This window comes from Gopherus flavomarginatus, chromosome 4 (assembly GCF_025201925.1).
Source record: "Gopherus flavomarginatus isolate rGopFla2 chromosome 4, rGopFla2.mat.asm, whole genome shotgun sequence".
NCBI lineage: Eukaryota > Metazoa > Chordata > Testudines > Testudinidae > Gopherus > Gopherus flavomarginatus.
In genome coordinates this window covers 86,475,929-86,494,552 of record NC_066620.1, presented here as the reverse complement: position 1 = coordinate 86,494,552, position 18,624 = coordinate 86,475,929, and the positions used below count along the sequence as shown (strand labels likewise).

Here is an 18,624-nt window from a genome sequence, read left to right as displayed (position 1 = left end):
GCGCCGCCAGCTTTTTCGGTGCCCTAGTGGCAGAAGGTCCTGCACCCAAAATGGCGCCCTCGACAAAGGCGGCGGAAGGTCCCGCCCCCAAAATACCGACGACGACCACAGCAGCTGAAGACCTTGCCGCTGCAGTCGCCACTCCCCAGATGTTAGTGCCCTAGGCAACTGCTTAGGTCGCCTAATGGGTTTCACTGACCCTGGTTGAGAACCACTGCACTAGTGAGATTTTTAAATCCAATCTGCTCCTAAGTACCTTTGAAATTCTGGGTCCAAAACCCTTTTGAAAAAGAGACTAAGGGCTTGTCTACGTTTAAAACACTACAATGGTAGAGCTGTACCACTGTAGGGCTACAGTGTAGATACTACCTATGCCAACGGGAGGGATTCTCCCATTGACAGAGAGGTGATAGGTAGGTCAGTGAAAGAAGTCTTCAGTCAACCTAGCACTGTCTACATGGGGATTTAGGTCGGCTTAACAGCACCACTCAGTGGGGTGGATTTTTCATACTCCTGACCAACTTAGTTAAACCAGCCTAATTTTCTTGTATAGACCAGGCCTTAAGCTCTTAAGCATTTTTGAAAAATTTACCCTAAATACTCTTCAGAATTTTAAACACACTTTTATTCATTTTGTATGGCCACAGGAGCAGTTTGTTTGCTATATCTTTTCACGGCGATTTTTATTATTTGAAATTGTTTACATGTTGATACTTGTGTGTCTTGCTTAGTCCATCACAGGCTGTTTGTATTTTAGATGGCCGAGATGACTTTGTCCTTGACTGGAACTGAATGAAAAGTGATAAGAAGACAAGCTATGTTTTTATAAAGTACTATACATTGAATATAATAAAAATAATTTCAGTATTGCTATTGTACCATCAAGAAAATGATGTCAAATTGAATACACATTTTAAAATTGGTGATGGGAAGGATTTAGTTACAAACACATTACCCTGACTTCATTCAATATTTCCAATCTCATTTCATTTTGTACCTGTGATACTTCTTTTTTCATTGCTAATTTAATGTTTATAAGAGTATATGTTTGTGTTCTGAGGCAAATTTTGAATTATTTAATTCCCAGTTCCACAGTGATGGGCACCCAAGCCTCACGAGCACACATCAACTGGCACAGGCCAGCCGTGGGCTTTTAATTGCAGTGTAGACATACCCTAAGAAGTCTTCCCAACCAACTGTGGATAAACCTTTATGCCACATCTTTTACAGAAAAAGTATTTTAGAAGTATTTCAGATAGCTTTAAATACAAAAAATGTGGTTTTTTAAAAATATCTATCTGCCTGTAAAGTCAGGTGGCTCAAAGAAGAGGAATATTATAGCTAATACATTTTAGAAATTTTTAAAAATACCTTTAAGCTCACTCATGTCTCTTCTAGACACAAAACCGTTCACAGCTTTAAAGTCTCATTCTTAGATCTTTCAGAGCAAAAATGAGTGCTGTGTCCCTATTGGGAAACCTAGTATTTCCTTTTTCAGTCATGCAGTGGTCCCATTTCTGGCCCTTTGCAGTATTATACATCAAACCTTAAACCAGTCATTGACCAAGAAGAAAAGATTGCTCATCCTAGGCCTGGGGCCTCTGTAGTTTTGGAGGACATTCCAAATGTGAGGAAGGGGACAAAACAAATATTTCTAATATAAATTCATTTTTTGTCAGCTGTTTGAAGCACAACAGTTGAAATGATTTTACCACGTGTGTGTAGAATGCTCAAAATGGTCCAACCAGATATAAATTAGTGGACAGTGCACCGGTGTGGCCATAGGTGGCAGGTTATGTATATTTGGGGTGCCCGAGCACCAGGAATATTCAGGGCTGGGGGCCCTGCTCCAGCAATATTTGGAGCTGGGTCTCTCCCCCGGCCCTGCCTGGATCGGGCCCCGGCCCCTGCGGGTCTCCCCCCCCCGCTGCCACGTCTCTGCCTGGAGCGGGTCCCGGCCTCCGCCTGCCACCCCTCCCCCTGTGTGTCCCCCCCGCCGCGTCCCTGCCTGCTCGTGCTGCCTGAGTGGAACGACTCTTGGCAGAACTGCTGTCTGCTGCCCCTGGGTTCTAGTGCCTGCCATCTGCTAATGGCAGAGCAGGCTGCCCTTACCCTGCCCTTTGGCCCTAGCCCTGAGCCCTTCCAACGCTCCAAACCCCTCATCCCCAGCCACAGCCCTCATCCTCCCCGCACCCTAATCCTCTGCCCCAGCCCTGAGGCCCCCCCCCACAGCATGAACTCCGCATCCTCAGCCCCAACCCTCATCCCTTCACACCCTGATCCTCAGCCCCAACCCTCATCCCTTCACACCCTGATCCTCTGCCCCAACCCTGACCCCCCCTGCAGCATGAACCCCTCGTCCCCTCACACCTTAATCCTCTGCCCCAGCCCTGAGCAGCCCCCCACGGCATGAACTCATCTTCAGCCGCAACCCTCATCCCTTCACACCATGATCCTTTGCCCCAACCCTGAACCCTCTGCAGCATGAACCCCTCATCTTCAGCCCCAACCCTCATCCCTCCGCACCCTGATCCTCTGTCCCAGCTCTGAGCCCCCCTGCAGCATGAACCCCTCAAACCCAGCCACAGCTCTCATCCCTCCACACGCTAATCCTCTGCCCTAGCCCTGAGCCCCCTCGCATCATGAACCCCTCATCCTCAGCCCCAACCCTCATTCCACTGCACCGTGATCCTCTGCCCCAGCTCTGAGCCCCCCTCTGCAGCATGAACCCCTCATCCTCAGCCCCACAGCCCTCACCCCACAGCCCAACCCTCTTCCCTAGCCCTGAGCCCCCCCCACATCATGAAACCCTCATCCTCAGCCCCACAACCTTCACCCCTGCACTCCCTCCTGTCCCCAAACTCCCTCCCAGAGCATGCACCATCTCCCCCTTCCTACACCCCCACGCCCAGCCCAGAGCCTGCACCCAAATTCCGTCCCAAAGCCTGCACCCCTCACCCCCTCCTGCACACCCACCCCCTGCCCCAGCCCAGAGCCTGCACCCAGCATCCAAACTCCATCCCAAAGCCTGCACCCCTTCTGCACCCTAATCCCCAGCCCAGGACCTGCACTCCAGACCTCCCCCCCGAAACCTCGCCCAGAGCCTTAGGCAAGTGGGGGCGGAGTTGGGCAGGTTCTGGGCACCACCAAAATTTCTACAAACTTGCCACCCATGGGTGTGGCAACCAATCATGTACCATAAATTAATTTCTTACAGGCCTACAATTTGTCATATGGATTTCCCTACTACATGAGGGGTAGTGCATATAGAATGTGTGGGCGTATATTGTAAATTAAATCTGTGTGTACAAATATTTGACATGAAGAAAAACATACAGTCTTCTTGTATCTCAAAGAATAGGTTTATTTCTAATGTTAAGGATTATTAACAAATGAATTCCATAGCCACTGTAGAAGTTTGATTTATCCTTATGGTACAATGGTTACAGATTAGTAGTTGCTAGTTTTTAGTTAATTCTAGTACTAGTTAGCTCTGTTGCTGTCACGCCTTAGCCCTTGTGCAGATGTCTACTTTTGAGCCAACTATCCATTGAGTTTTTCCCATCTAATCTCTGAATTTTCTAAACATAAACATGCTATCATTTGTACATAATGTGGTACTATGATTTTCTCATATGTATTTTATTGTCTGAAATACAATAAATGTACTGTGACATAAATACAAAGCTACAACACAGCTAAATAAATAATTGACAATGGCCCAGAATTTTTAATTCTATAAAAAAACTGATGCTGATTTCACTTTGTTTAAATATGACAGTATTTTTGTCCAATTTGCTTTCTGAGGATGATATGATTATGGGTGGGGCAATCCTGCTATATTTTCCTATCAGCTATTCACTTTATTTTAAAATGTACTGCCTGCTATTTATTCAAACCTTTTAGGAGAATTTAGAAATATGAGTATATCCAAAGATCACTAGTTTCAGGAACATCATTATATGCAGTGGTGCTTTAAAAAAAAATAAATCTAATTGTGCATCAGTATTTGTAGCTGTTCTTACATCAAGATCTTCCAGGACTTCTAGTGGCCTCAGTAAATGAAGTGGTAGTAAACTAAACTTAAACATGAATTTAGTGGGAGCTTTTGCTGTGCTAGGATTGGGCACTTTTTAAGAATTGCTAATGAGATGTGAAGGCATTCTCTGTTGACATTTTTCTTCTTATGCTGGGCCATAGCCAGAAGCTGCTAATTATCCAGACTTCTAAGCAAAATATTATTTTCTCCTTAGAAATCATGGGTTTGGATCAGGAGTTCCATGCATGTGCTCTGCTCCTGTCCAAAGAGGATTAGCTTGTTAGAGTGCTTTGTTTCTGCCCTCCTAGCCAAGGCTGGTCATAGCTACGTGAGGCCCATGGACAAGAAAAGGTAATCACACAAGAAAAAAGTGACCTTCCTGAAGATGCACATTTGACTGGGCCCCTCAATGCCTGGACCACAGATTTTGTAACCTGACAGTGTTGCCCCACCTGGGATGCCTTGAGCCTTGGGTGGAAGAAGGAGCTGTACCACAGGTGAAAGACATAGAATTGTAGAAATGTAGGACTGGAAGGGATCTCAGTAGGTTATCTAATCCAGTCCCCTGCACTGACGCAAGACTAAGTATTATCTAGACCATCCCTGACACAGCAGTTTGGAACTGGAATTGAAGAGCTGTAATTCTGGAGGAGAAAAATACAAGAAAAAAAATTCTTATTCTACAAACTGTTAAATTGCTAATTACAGTACTTCAACAAATCTAAAATATGCAGCTGTATTTTAAGAAATAAACAAATCATTCACTGATATTGTTTGCTTATATGTCTGCTGTCCTTTTAGTGGTAAGTGGGAGAAGAATATACCACTGATCATCAGTGACTGAGTCAGCTTGTATCAGAGGATGCATCTGAGGAAGTGGGTATTCACCCACGAAAGCTCATGCTCCAAAACGTCTGTTAGTCTATAAGGTGCCACAGGATTCTTTGCTGCTTTTACAGATCCAGACTAACACGGCTACCCCTCTGATACTTGTATCAGTTTAGTCTTTCATAGAGAGGAGGTCTTGTCATTGATAGTGACAGACAGACAGACTGGCATGAATTCATTCACTTTACCTAGGTGATTTCTATTTAATTACATTACTTGGAGTCTGAGTGTTGTAAAACATTGAGTTAGCCCTCATGCCACCATTGTCCGATTGGTGTGCATTATTCCCATTTTACAAATTGTGAAAGTCCCACTCAGAGATATGATGCGCCTACGGTCACACTGGAAAAGAGCTACGAATAGACCCAGATCTGATTCCCAGTCATGCAATTCAGCACCAAGTTCATCTTAACTTGAAGTCACTCAACTTGTTAACATTACTGCTTTTAAGGAGGTAAATAACTGAACAGTTACCATAATTTACCTTCACTCAAAATACAAGCATTTTAAAAGCTTCTGTTTGTTGGTGGCCCATCATAAACTATGTGGCATTTGAACACTCTTAAGCACCAGCAGATGGCACCCAGTTTATTTATGTGTCAGGGGTTCTCAAACTTCATTGCACTGTGACCCTCTTTTGACGACAAAAATTACTACACGACCCCAGGATGGGGGATTGAAGCCTGAGCCCTGCTACCCTGGGGCAGAGGGGTGCCAAAGCACAAGCCCCACTGCTCTGGGCAGGGGTGGGAAGCTGAATCCCAAGGACTTCAGCCCCAGGCAGGGGGCCTGTAACCTGAGCCCTGGCACCCAGGTCTGAAGCCCTTGGGCTTTGGCCCTGGGCAGTGGGGCTCAGGTTTCAGCTTTGGCTCCAGGTGCCAGCAAGTCTAATGCCAGCCCAGGCAGCATGTTATTGAGAAGCATCCATTTTTTAAATTAATTTTTCATCTTGACTTCAAGCAGTTTAAGAATTTTTTGTTGTCATAATGGAGATTGTGTGATCTGTAAGGCTTCCTACTCCTCTCTCTCACTCCTCTGCATAGCAAATTGGATAGATTGGGCCTGATTCACCAAAGCTTTTCTTCACTTTTATGCCAGTTCAGTGGAGTTATACCAGCATAAAAATGGTCTAACACAGTGGTGAATTGGGTCCATTAGGTATAAGGAGAGTAGGCACTTAGGACCCAATTCTGCACCTGATAGCATGTGTGTGAACTGCTGCACCAGTGCTATATCAATTGCACAATAAGAGCCCTGGTTTGTTTTGCTGGGTAGGTTTGCCCTCTTTAAGGCAGAGTTGCCTAGTAGATAGGCACCAGGCTGTGACTGAGGAGATTTGGGTTCAATTCTGCCACTACTTTGCTGGGTGACCTTAGGCAAGTCACTTTCCTCCTGGTGCCTGTTTCCCCATCTGTAAAATGGGGATAATGAATCTGGCCACCTTTGTAAAGCACTTTGAGATTGCTGGATGAAAAGCACTATAGAAGAGCTAGATACTACTATCACGCTGTCTCCATATATATTCATCAACATTTTCTGCCACCTCCAAAACCGTGGAAGATTTTTTGTCACAGATGGCCACTTGTACCTAATCAGTGACTATGCACAGCAATTGTTCTTGCACCTTCATATTAAACAGTTTTTCATAGTTCCCTTCAGCCCCACCCCATTAGTCATTTACTCATAAAATTATACATCTTATGCACATATTCAACATGAGTGATTTTGTCAAACATCTTAAGATTTGTATACTTCAATCAATAGGACTCAGGGGTAATCTTAAACTTTTTCAATACATTTCCTTTAACTGTCTTATACACCTTAGCATCGCTCTCCTCCATATCATTAAAAACTTCTCTTGGCTTCCCAGTTAATCTGGTCAGAAGAATTGGCATACACGTATCCTCTGGAATCTTGTGGCACCCACATGGTCTCTCAAAGGTCTCTTACAATACAATCAGTCTCTTGATAAATGGGGCAAGCTTTCTCCCACTCCTTAGTGCTGAGTGGAGATGGACTAACTGGTTGAGGCTGCTGCTTTTGCTGCTCCAGTATTTGAGCTGCAATGCGTGAGTTCTCTCCTCAGCCACTAGTTGTTCCATGCATCTTTAGTGCTGTGGGCTTTCTCCTCCATTTCAGCCTTGGCTTTGACTGCTGCCATATGTTCCATGGGTCATTGGTTGGCTTTCTCCTCAGCCTCAGTTTCCAGATCCACAGCTCTACCATCATCATTTCACGTTCACATTCTTTCTAGGCTTGCATGTGTTCCAGTCTGGTCAGTTTCCTTCCAATGTCTGGGGCTGCAAGGCCTTTGGATACTTGGTCAAAGCTTATGAGCAAATCTCTCAGTTCCTGATCTGGGGTTTGCCTTTTAAAGGTTAGTCCCCTGTGCGAGCACAAATGCTCCAGGTCTTTTGTATCAAGACGCTCATGTGACTGTGATTCACTCATTCAGACTAACCTTTAACCCTTAAAAACTTTCACTATCAAATCTATACTTTTAACAGCTCTGGGGTTGTGCACTATAAACTCAACTGACCCTGAGGCATGTGAATCCTGCCAAGACAACGCCAATTGTCTGGAATAGCTTATGACAGCGAGTGCCTACCTCAGGGCAGACTGTCAAAAACTTGCCAGACACCTCAAACTGGGGGTATGTACTGTAATTAGATTTCACCAAGCCAGTAACAATATGAACCTCTGGATCACTATAACAGTCTTGCCATGGAGTCACAGACAGTTGTCTTAGATTCTCCAGTCTATCTTGCTACCCAGGCAAGCTGTATTTAGTGACAAATGGTCCCTCACACCAAAAATTACAAAATATTCAGGTTGCTTTCAGTCCGAGAGATCAGTTTATTTACCCCAGGTCAAGTGGTACCCTAGTTCTTACACCAAAGACAATGCCTGTTGCCAATCTTGGCTAAATAGTCACATGCCCCTTCGTGCTTCAGCCACCATTCCAAAGGACATGCTTCCATGCTGATGACGCTTGTTGAAAAATATGTTAATTAAATTTGTAACTGAACTCCTTGGGGGAGAATTGTATGTCTCCTCTGTGGTTTTACTCGCATTCTGCCATGTATTTCGTGTTAGCACAGTCTCAGATGACGATCCAGCACATGTTGTTTAATTTAAGAACATTTTTCACTGCAGATTTGACAAAATGCAAAGAAGGAACCAATATGAGATGTCTAAAGATAGCTACAGCACTTGACCCAAGGTTTAAGAATCTGAAGTGCCTTTCAAAATCTGAGAGGGACAAGGTATGAAACATGCTCTCAGAAGTCTTAAAAGACACTCCGATGCAGAAACTACAGAATCTGAACCATCCAAAAAAATAAATCATTCTGTTGGTGGCTTCTGACTCAGATGTTGAAAATGAATATGCCTCTGTCCACACTGCTTTGGATCGTTACCAAGCAGAACCCATCATCAGCGTGGATGCATGTCCTCTGGAATGGTGGTCAAAGCATGAAGGGACATACAAATGTTTAGTGTATCTGCAACGTCAGCTACCACAGCGCCATGCAAACGCCTGTTTTCACTTTCAGGTGATGTAAATAAGAAGAGGGCAGCATTATCTCCCATAAATGTAAACAGACTTGTTTGTTTTAGTGATTGGCTGAACAAGAAGTAGAACTGAGTGGGCTTGTAGGCTCTTTCAGTGCAGTTATATAATTTTTTTTAATTTACATTTGTAAGATGCACTTTCACGATAAAGAGATTGCCCTACAGTACTTGTATGAGGTGAATTGAAAAATACTATTGCTTTTGTCTTTTTTTTACAATGAAAATATTTGTAATAAAAAATAACAGCACTATACACTTTGTATTCTGTGTTGTAATTGAAATCAATATATTTGAAAATGGAGAAAACATCCAAAAATAGTTAAATAAATAGTATTCTATTATTGTTTAACAATGCAATTAAAACGACCATTAATCGTGATTATTTTTATCTTGCGATGAATTGTGATTTTTTTAAATTGTTTGACAGCCCTAATTTCAAAAATTAGGTTTAGAAAAATACATCCAGGCTGCTGGCTTACTGCTAATACTTCATCCAGCTCTGTTCCTCAGACCCTGAAAAAGGTCCATTGCATCTAAATCTCACTGCATGTGAACCTGTTAACTGTGACTGCCTCTGAACTCTTGGATTTATTCAATTTTATATAAACAAGATTCCTTTGAATAAGACAAATATTTCTCTTGCTCTCTGATATCACTCCCTGTGTTTGGAGTGAGTTCCCCTGCCATTTGTGGAGCAGGTGTGCAATCTAAGAGATTGGTTGGACTCCCAGCTACTATTAGAAGATCAGGTAGCAGCAGCTAGAGATAGATCAGATTTTTTCATCTCTGTACCGCCAGGAGATTGCATTCATTTCTTTCAGATATGAAAGGTGCAACTGTCATCCACACCTTTGTCACCTCCAGATTAGGCTACTGAAGTGCACTCTGTGTGGAGTTACACTTTAAATCTATTGAGAAACTGAAGTCACTGAAATGTTACAGGTTATATCTTTTGGGGATACCATTAAACTAGTGTTTTTGGATCTGTACTGGCTGCCTATTAATTCTCAGGCCTGCTCTACACCTAAAACTTAGGTCAACCTAACTATGTCAACCCCTCCCCCCCATCTAGTGTACTGCCTTTTTGGAAGTTTTGGCAATGTGTAATGGGCCAGTAATGAGTTGTGCTGGGACTGTGAGATCAAGTTCCCATCATGCAACTTTCTCCCATAATGCCATTCCTACCCCATAATTTTTGCACCCATTTTTAAAAACCCATGAGCTCATGCAGGACTTGTCGCTGTCTGCCATCTCTGAAAAAAGCATGGAACCCAGACAGCTATGTACTATTGTCATGAGCATTGCAAGCACAGGACACACAATCCTGTAGTATGTGCAGAGCTGCAAGAAGAGCTGTGGAATATGACGATTTCCTGCAGGGAGATTGCTGTGGGACCTAGGGAGGAACAATTCAAGTTGGTGGTGGTATTTCCGGAGCAGCTGTAAATGGTAGAGCTCTGCTTCTGGACTCAAGAAATGACCACTGAGTGGTGGGATTGCATTGTAATGCAAGGTTGGGATGACAAGCTGTGTATGCAGAATTTTTGGATGCACAAGGCCACGTTCCTGGATCTGTGTACTTAGCTCGCCCCAGCCGCCAGCATAGGGACAACAAAATGATTGCTGCACTGACAGTGGAAAAGCAAATGGCAGTTATACCGTGGAAACTTGCAACACCAGATTGCTACTGGTTATTTTGGAGTTGGAAAATCCACTGTGGGAGCTATTGTCATGCAAGTGTGCAGGGCCAGTAATCATCTCCTGCTATGCAGGACTGTGACTCTCAGCAAAGTGCAGAACATAATGGATAGATTTGCAGCAATGGGGTTCCTAAGATATGGTGGAGCAATAGATAGCACACACATCTCTAATTGGCACCAGACCACATTGCCACAGAGTATGTCAACAGAACTATTTTTCTATATTTATGAAGCACTCAGCAGGAACGCTGACCAACATCAGCGTTGGCTGCTCAGGAGAGGTGCACAACACTTGCATCTTTAAGAACAGAGGACTGATTAGAAAGCTGCAAGCAGGGACTTTCTTTCCCAGCTGATGGATTACTTTGGCAATGTTGAAATGCCAGTAGTGATCCTGGGGCACCCAGTCTACTCCTTGTTCCCTTGGCTCATGAAGCAGTACAACAACCACCTCGACAGCACCAAGGAAAGAGTCAACTACTGTCTGAGCAGGTGCAGAATGACAGTTGAATGTGCTTTTGGTAGATTGAAAGGATGCTGGCCTTGTTTATTCACAAGATTGGAGTTCTGAACCAAAGCTGCCCAAGCCCATATCCTGCTAGCCTGTGTGCTATAATGGTACCTGCTGACGTTATTGCTGACTGGCGTGGGAAATTGTCTTACCACAGAGGAAGAAATAAGGCTGCCATCCATAGAAATCTTTGGGAGAGGATTGCAGAGTGCTTCCATGAAAGTTTCATCGAGATCTCTCTGAAATTTTCAAGGGACATCCCTGTGTACATAAACAAACTGCTCCATGTGCCCCCCGCCTCCTAACTCTACAGTGGAATGAAAAGCAGATAACACTACCTCTTATTGTTGTAGAGCTACTTCTTCTAGTGCAAGTAAATTAATGAAAAGTGTCTTGCAAGCATTGTCAATACATCATTGTAATGGGAAATACAATAACACACTTACAAGAGGGTCCTTCCCCTGCATCAGGCTCTCCTGTACTTGACAGCCGGGACTAACTGGACTACATTGGAACCTCAAACAGGTCCTGGCTCACAGCACAGCTGCAGTCCACAGTCACATGTCCCCCATCCTCCTCCTTTTCCTCCTCCTTGCTGTTCATGGCATGGACCTGTGACTCGGGCTCCTCAGAGGTATTGATGGTGGTCTGTGGGGTCTCTGCCAAGTATGGTATGCAGCTCTTTTTAACAGCAGCAGGTCTGCGGCTTGGTGGTGGATTGACTGTTGGCCTCCCTGGCCTCCTTCGCTTTTACGCAGCACTGCTGCTGATCCCTGTCATACCCCTTTTCCTGCATACCCTGTGCAATCTGCTCATAGATGCCTATGTTGCTATGTCTGGTCCATAGCTGCGCTTGCACTGCCTCTTCTCCCCACAAGCCCAGGAGAGCCAATATCTCCTGTCCAGCCTGGAAAGCATCTGGAACATGTAGCCAGCATGGTGAGGTGCGTAGTTGCACACAACAGTGGAAAGCTGCTATGTGTGCTCCCCAACATGAACAATTGGGAAAAAGCATTTCAAAAATTCACAGGGGGTTTTAAAATGGGGATTTGCTTCCTGTGTTCATGACCCATGGGCAGTGGAATTCATAATGGTGACCAGAACGGTCACTGTCAGGCATTGTGGGACCGCTGCTGGAGGTCTGACCTTAAAGTCTATGATTCTGTGATTGTTAAGGTTGACATAGGTAGGATCTTCAACATTCGCACCTCAGTGTTGACCTCAGTACATCAACCATGGCTCAACACTGCTCTGGGAAGTGGTGTTACTATGTCAGTGTAGTGGAGAGCTTACATCAGTGGCAGACAAATTTAAGTTGGGGAGGGATAGCTCAGTGGTTTGAGCATTGGCCTGCTAAACCCTGGTCATGAGTTCAGTTCCTGAGGGGGCCATTTAGGGATCTGGGGGGAAAAAAACCCAGCACAAACACCTGTCAGGGACAATACTTGGTTCTGCTAGTGTAAGGTAGTGGACTGGACTCAATGATCTTTCAAGGTCCCTTCCAGTTCTATGAGATAGGTATATCTCCATATATTACTTTAAGTGTAGACACATGCACAACTAGGTCAATGCAAGACAGCTTACGTTGACCTAAGTTGGAAGTGTAGACCAGGCCCCAGGTAGAACGTAAGGTGTTGGTTTTGACCTATAAATCTCTGAACAGCCTGGAACCAACTTATCTAGAAGAACACCTCTCTTCCTGGACCATACTGCCACAATTGTGATCAGCAGGGGCACGTGTGCTGGAGCCCCACTTGTATAAGAGAGAGTGGCCGCTAGCAGGACATTCTCTGTGAGCTTTGTAACTCACTCGGTACTAGTGTGAAATAGTCCTGCCTTACTAACTTTCAGGGCATATTGCAAGGCCTGTTTGTTTTCCTTGGCTTTGTGGGGTTATGAGGACTCTGGTGAGAGGTCATAAAGATCTTCAGTATGCATTCAGCTGCTGGGTTTTGCTGTATGTAAATAATTGAGCAAAGTGCTGTTATTGAAATAGTTTGTTTTTATAACTATTTTTTAATGAGTGAAGGAATACCCCAGAGTAAAGGACAGGTGGTTCTATTTTATGAAATGAGTGTATACATCAAAGTAAATGAATGAGTAATAAATATATCTTTGTCTAGTTTACACAGATAAAACCAGATGCTGCTGTGATCCTGCAATGAGCTCCACATGAGTGCAGGGATCTGCCTGCACAGAACCCATTGCGAGAGCAGAGTCTGTGTTATAGCATGGTTAGGGCACAACAGTGTTATATCTAGGTACTCTAACATGATTGCAGTTGTAGTGTGGAGAGGACCTCAATTGTAGTAATCTCAACTTCTGTTTTATGCTTTGTTTATGTCAATATGCTACAAATATTGCAGGAAATGAGAAGATAGTGTGTTCCCCTGTACAGGATTGAGTATCTCTGATGATAAAGCTTGAACCTAACAGACTATAGGTTTGGTGTTAGTCACGTTTCACTAGTTGACAAGGTGTGTTTTGTATAAACATCATAAATAAAATCATCTCCTCTTTCACTGTTATCATATAATACTTGCTTGCAGTAGCACCTAAAGGTGCCATCAGAGCTGGGGGCTCGTTGTGCTAGGCCTGTACACATATAAGAAGGATATGATCCCTGACCTGAAGAGTATACAGGTTAAAGAGAAAAGAGGAAATCAAAGGGGATGAGGGTAGGGATACATACAATTTTTGTGTACATTTCCTCTTTTGTATTGTTGTGTCACTTATTCCCATCTGTCCTTAATTAGCCATTATGCCATTAATTGGCTGATTTTTATATGAAAGCTATTAGTACTAGTGTTCACAAAGGAGCAGAGCAAATAAAATACCATTTTAAGGAAGTCTGATTCAGTATATTACTACTGAATAGGTGTGAATCGTCATATAAAATACATTTGGTTTCATTTCCAAGTCAGCCATTTTAACTTCTATCAAAGCTGATATTTAAAATGTATGGATCTTCATTTCTCTCTGCTAGGTTACACAGGAAATGCCCCTCTGGCTTGTGAAAAATGTAAAACACAAAAAGCAGCTTGGATACATGCCATTTGGCAGTGCCCAGTGATCAAACGCTTTCGGATGTCTGGAAGACTGTGGAGGGAGCACCCAGCATCCAACTGCTGACTGACCTTTTGATTCTTTTACTAGGAGATCAAAACTGGAATGTAAAAGCAGCATTACCCCAAGTTGTGACTTTAAGATATTACATGATTGGTGGCTCAGCACTGCATAATATCTTAATGTTTTGGTAAAATCATCCCTAATTTTTGAAACTCTGCTATGAAATGGTGCTACTCTTTATCCTCTTTTGAACACTGATGGTCGAACTCAAAGTAACCACAGAAGAGACAAGTTTATCAGATCCGAACTCGTTTTATTCAAGAGTCCCAGCTGGCTCTGTATTTACATTGAGGACATTTAATTTTCATTTGTGTTTAAGATGCAGCTCATCTAGTAGGATTTAAACGTAGATGATGATGTCTTTTGATATTCATCGTTGCCTTCTGGTTTAATTGCCCATTGATTCCTTTCTTTATCATCTGATCTACATTCCACTCTGAAGGTGGGAGGGGGGGTGTTATTTTTTGTAAAGTTTATTCAGTGTTTGAGGTATGCCTGTATTTAAACTATACCTACATTGTATATTTATACAGAAAAACATCACATATAATTATACAGCTTGCTGAACACAATAGTAAGACCAACACAGTCTGACCATCTTGAGGAAATGTTGCACAGCCTTCCTCTCTGAGAAAGCCTTTCCACCCTAAGTGACACTTGCCATTCAAACACTCCTTTTACTCCCAGCTTGTCTTATCAAAAATTCCTCGTTAGCCTACACAGAGTTTTCACCCCATAAAGCAATGCCAGAGACTCTTTGAAATGCACTAGGAACTTTGTTGTTGTATTTATTTTATATGGAAGGCACTCGGATAGTATGGTGATGAGCAGCAGTATACAACTTTAAGACAGATAAATAATAAGCTTAAACCAGGTTTCCATATTTCAAAAATAATTCAGGAATCTTTCAAGATCTGCTGACATCAGAAGTTTTACAGTATATTTGCTCCAGTCATTCTTTCTGTGTTGACCTTAGGTTTATTAAATATGATTTCACAAGTAAAACTAGCTCATTAAGTGATATTATGTGTTTAATTCCTTTGCTAAGTTTTGCTTGCTTTCCTAAACTGGCTGCTTTAGTTTACACTTTTCACTGAAGTTACATTTTGATTATTTCTACAGATGGCCAAACAAAAAAACTGTTATAGCATTTTTAGAACACAAGGGAAATAAAATCCTCCAAATTCTCCAGGCTTAGCAAGACTCAGGCAGGCTTCTGTTGCTTTCCACCATTGAGTGATGCATCAGTTGTTGGCATTGGATACGGTGGGGCAAAACTATTGTTTCTGGTAAGTTAAAAAAAAAAGAGAAAAAATATTAAGTACTTATAAGAGCTATCGTGAGTCTCATAAAACTGGCTAAGTGAGAACAGAAAAATATTCACCAATTTGTGGTCATGGATTTATAGATATGAATATTTTACTGCTCTATCAATGTACCTCTCTCTCGCCCTGTTTGGTGATCATCTTCATCTCCCTCTTCTCTGTTATTTTATGGTCTCATCCAAAGCCCAAGGGAGTCGTTTTGTTGACTTCAGTGGCCTTTGGGAAAGGAAAAAAGGCAACTTGAGCTTCAGTAAATTTGTGCTGAATAGAAATCAGTTGAAAAAAGTTTCAACTGTGAGGCAAGAAAAGGAATGAGAGGACATAGGGCTATGGTCATATAGAAAATAGAGATCAGGAGCTATATGTTTTTCATGATGGTAGGGTAGTTATCTGCAAAACTCTGATTTAATGTTAACCACTTCCTTCATACTAGCAATGAAGAGCTGGAAAATGAACGTAGGCCTCCTGACTTCCACTCAGTTCCCTACCTGCTGGACCACAGATATCCTGACACAATGTATCTAGCAGAGTAGGCAGCAGAAAATGATTAATGGAAAATCTTTTGCTTGACCTCTGATGTTCACCTCCTCTGCTCCTTTACTTCCTGCACAGGCCAAACACCTATGATTTCCGTATAGGGAGTCCCTTGCTACAAGGAACGTCCCTTATTTTTTCATCTCTGTACATAGGTGCTGGAACTGGGGGTGCTACCGCACCCCCTGGCTTGTAGTGGTTTTCATCATATACAAGTATCAGAGGGGTAGCCGTGTTAGTCTGGATCTGTAAAAGCAGCAAAGAATCCTGTGGCACCTTATAGACTAACAGACGTTTTGGAGCATGAGCTTTCGTGGGTGAATACCCACTTCCTCAGATGCATGCTCCAAAATGTCTGTTAGTCTATAAGGTGCCACAGGATTCTTTGCTGCTTTTATCACATACAAGGTTTACAGTTAAATTCAATGGCTCTCAGCACTCCCATTATAAAAATTCTTCCAGCACCCTTGTGACTCTGTACAACAAGATCGGGGGTTATTGAGTGCTGCAAAAAGCAGCAAGAAATACCCCTGGCAAATGTAGGTCAGTACTGTGTATTATTATTAATATTAATAATGATAATAATGGGAAGCAGGTGGGGTGGGAGTTTTAAGAAAAGAGTCCTTTATATTTTAAATACAGTATTGGCAACCCTAGGAGTTTCCCTTTCTAAAGACTTCTGAGAGATTCTTATATTTCTACACTTGTTTTCTGTACCTTATGTTGCTTCATGCCTACATTCAACATAAATATCTTTGAAGTGACACCAAGCCGAGCTTTTCAAAGTGACTTGTGATTTTGTGTATCTAAACTGAGATGCCTTAAGAGGCACTTTTAAAGCATTTCAAGTTGGGCACCCAAAAATTGAGTAACCCAAAATTACTAGTGCCTTTTGAAAACCTCAGCCCCAGTTTTCAGGGAGGTGTTGAAGCAGTGCACCTTAGAAAGCAGGCTTTAAAAATCAGCACATACAGTAACATAATCAGCTGTGATTAGAAATCTTAACAATGACCTGTTAATTTCTGACTGCTTAAAAGCAGGCCTGGGGAAATGCTCTGCTTAGAAATGCTGAAATCCCTTTTGCAGCCCTGGAAAGTGCAGCTGGCCCATTGGCTTTATTTTGAAAAGCAAAGGATCATTCCCATTTTGCAGTAACGCTGCCATTTACTGGGCCGTACCAGCAGCAATTTGCAACAATGGGGGGAGGGGCTACCATTTGACCTAGAATGCAATTTTCAACTAATTAATAAAGTGACCATTAGTGCCTGAGGGGATAATAACAGGAATAAGAACAAATTGCTGTGGGGTGCAAAGGAGACATAGGCATTGTATTGCAAATTTCTTATGCCACTATTCTTTTTTTCACTGATACTTTTAAAGTACCCCCACTCAACACTTGCCTCTTCTAGTATCCTTGCAAACCACATAAGAATTAGCCCTTCAAAGATCAATCAGGATCTGATTGTTGTTAACAAAGTGCCACCTGGAGAGAAATGTTACAATATACCTTCATTACAAAGCATTCAGTCTCTCTCATGCTTGCAAGCCGTGCCTACACTAGAGGGGAAAAAAGCAGTTGTCAGCACTGGGCCAGGCACCTGCAATTGCTTATAAAACTCTCCATCTCCATGCACAAATGTGCTCCTAATAATTTCAGGGGACAACAAATGAAAAACAGGGACTGGAGTGAGGGTCACAGGCATAAAGTCAGGGGATTCAGAGGGGGACACTGAGCTGAGAATCCTGGACAATGCACACTGCCCTTGAAAGTGTCCAGGGAAGCAGTGGACATGGCCCAGAGGAACTCTGCCCAGAGATGTAACTTGAGGGGGGATTGGAAATAGGCCCTGCACTTGCAGAGCACCCCACCCCCTGTCCAGCTTCCTCCTCTTGGTATGGTGGAAGGCCCCCTTGTGCTTCTAACGTTGCATGAGCATCACTAGTTCTGTTATGATTGTGTTTCAGAGTAGCAGCCGTGTTAGTCTGTATCCCCAGAAAGAACAGGAGGACTTGTGGCACCTTAGAGACTAACAAATTTATTTGAGCATAAGCTTTCGTGGGCTACAGCCCACTTCTTCAGATGCTGTCTCCAAGCACATCTTGACAGTGCCCCTGCTCACAGGAGTTTGATTAACACCATTACAGCTGTAATAGTTGTAGGGACTGCAGGCAAGGCAGCTGCACCAATGCAGTGAGCTCTTCCAGCTCAGTCCTGTAGTGCTTCAGGAACTGATCTGAACAAGGATCCCACTCTGTTTTCGACCCCCGGCCCTGAGCAGCCCATGGGGCAAATGCTCAGGAAGTCCCTTAATTGTTTTTGCTAACTATGGCTGTATCTGTGCTGGGATTTTTATCCTCTGGTGTAGCTGCACTGGTGTAAACCGTTCTGTCTGATGTAAATCATGTCTACATAAGGTCTGAACATCAGTTCACCTGCATTGGCTACAATCCTTCTGCAAACAAGGCCTGTGTCTCCTGGTCACCAACATCCATTTCCATGAGATCATTGAGATAACCCTCTAAACGTGAACAAAGCACTATTTGCCAGCATACAGTCAATCGGCGGGGTCATCGTTGTCAGCATTGCCATTCCCAGCTGCATCATTGGCAAAATAATAGCAGAGGGCATGCTGTTAATGCCAGCTTACCCAGTAGTAGCATCAGCTGAGATATACTGGACCTCGAGGGTTTCTGTTTGCTAATATGTGCCCTTCTGCACTCACTCTGCCTACCATGAAACACTTCCACTTTGCTTGTGCGAATGTGCAGAATGCAGCATGCCAAAATAATATAGAGGATAGAAGCAATAGCAGGATCATTCCCCTTCAGAAGGCATCTCCATCTTGCTTCAAGGCACAGTCAACCATCAGTCTGCTCCAGCTTAGGTGATCATTGAAGGGATGTTCATCACTGTTGGTGTATAGA

The 18,624-nt window shown here is 43.2% G+C and overlaps 1 protein-coding gene across 6 annotated transcripts in view; it reads left to right on the top strand.

Annotated features, from left to right (window-relative positions):
- Positions 1–18,624, top strand: part of FAM120B (family with sequence similarity 120B) — a 169,193-nt gene that overhangs the window by 82,457 nt on the left and 68,112 nt on the right. For 3 of the 6 annotated variants that reach the window (XM_050949078.1, XM_050949077.1, XM_050949073.1), the window contains exon 11: positions 8,084–8,804. The exons of 1 other annotated variant lie outside the window; for it this stretch is intronic. In XM_050949078.1, the coding sequence (XP_050805035.1) occupies positions 8,084–8,144 (61 nt within the window). In that variant the 3' untranslated portion in view covers positions 8,145–8,804. Of the gene's footprint in view, positions 1–741; positions 1,216–8,083; positions 8,805–18,624 lie in introns of those variants that run through there. 2 more of the 6 variants (XM_050949075.1, XM_050949074.1) reach the window with 2 other exon arrangements.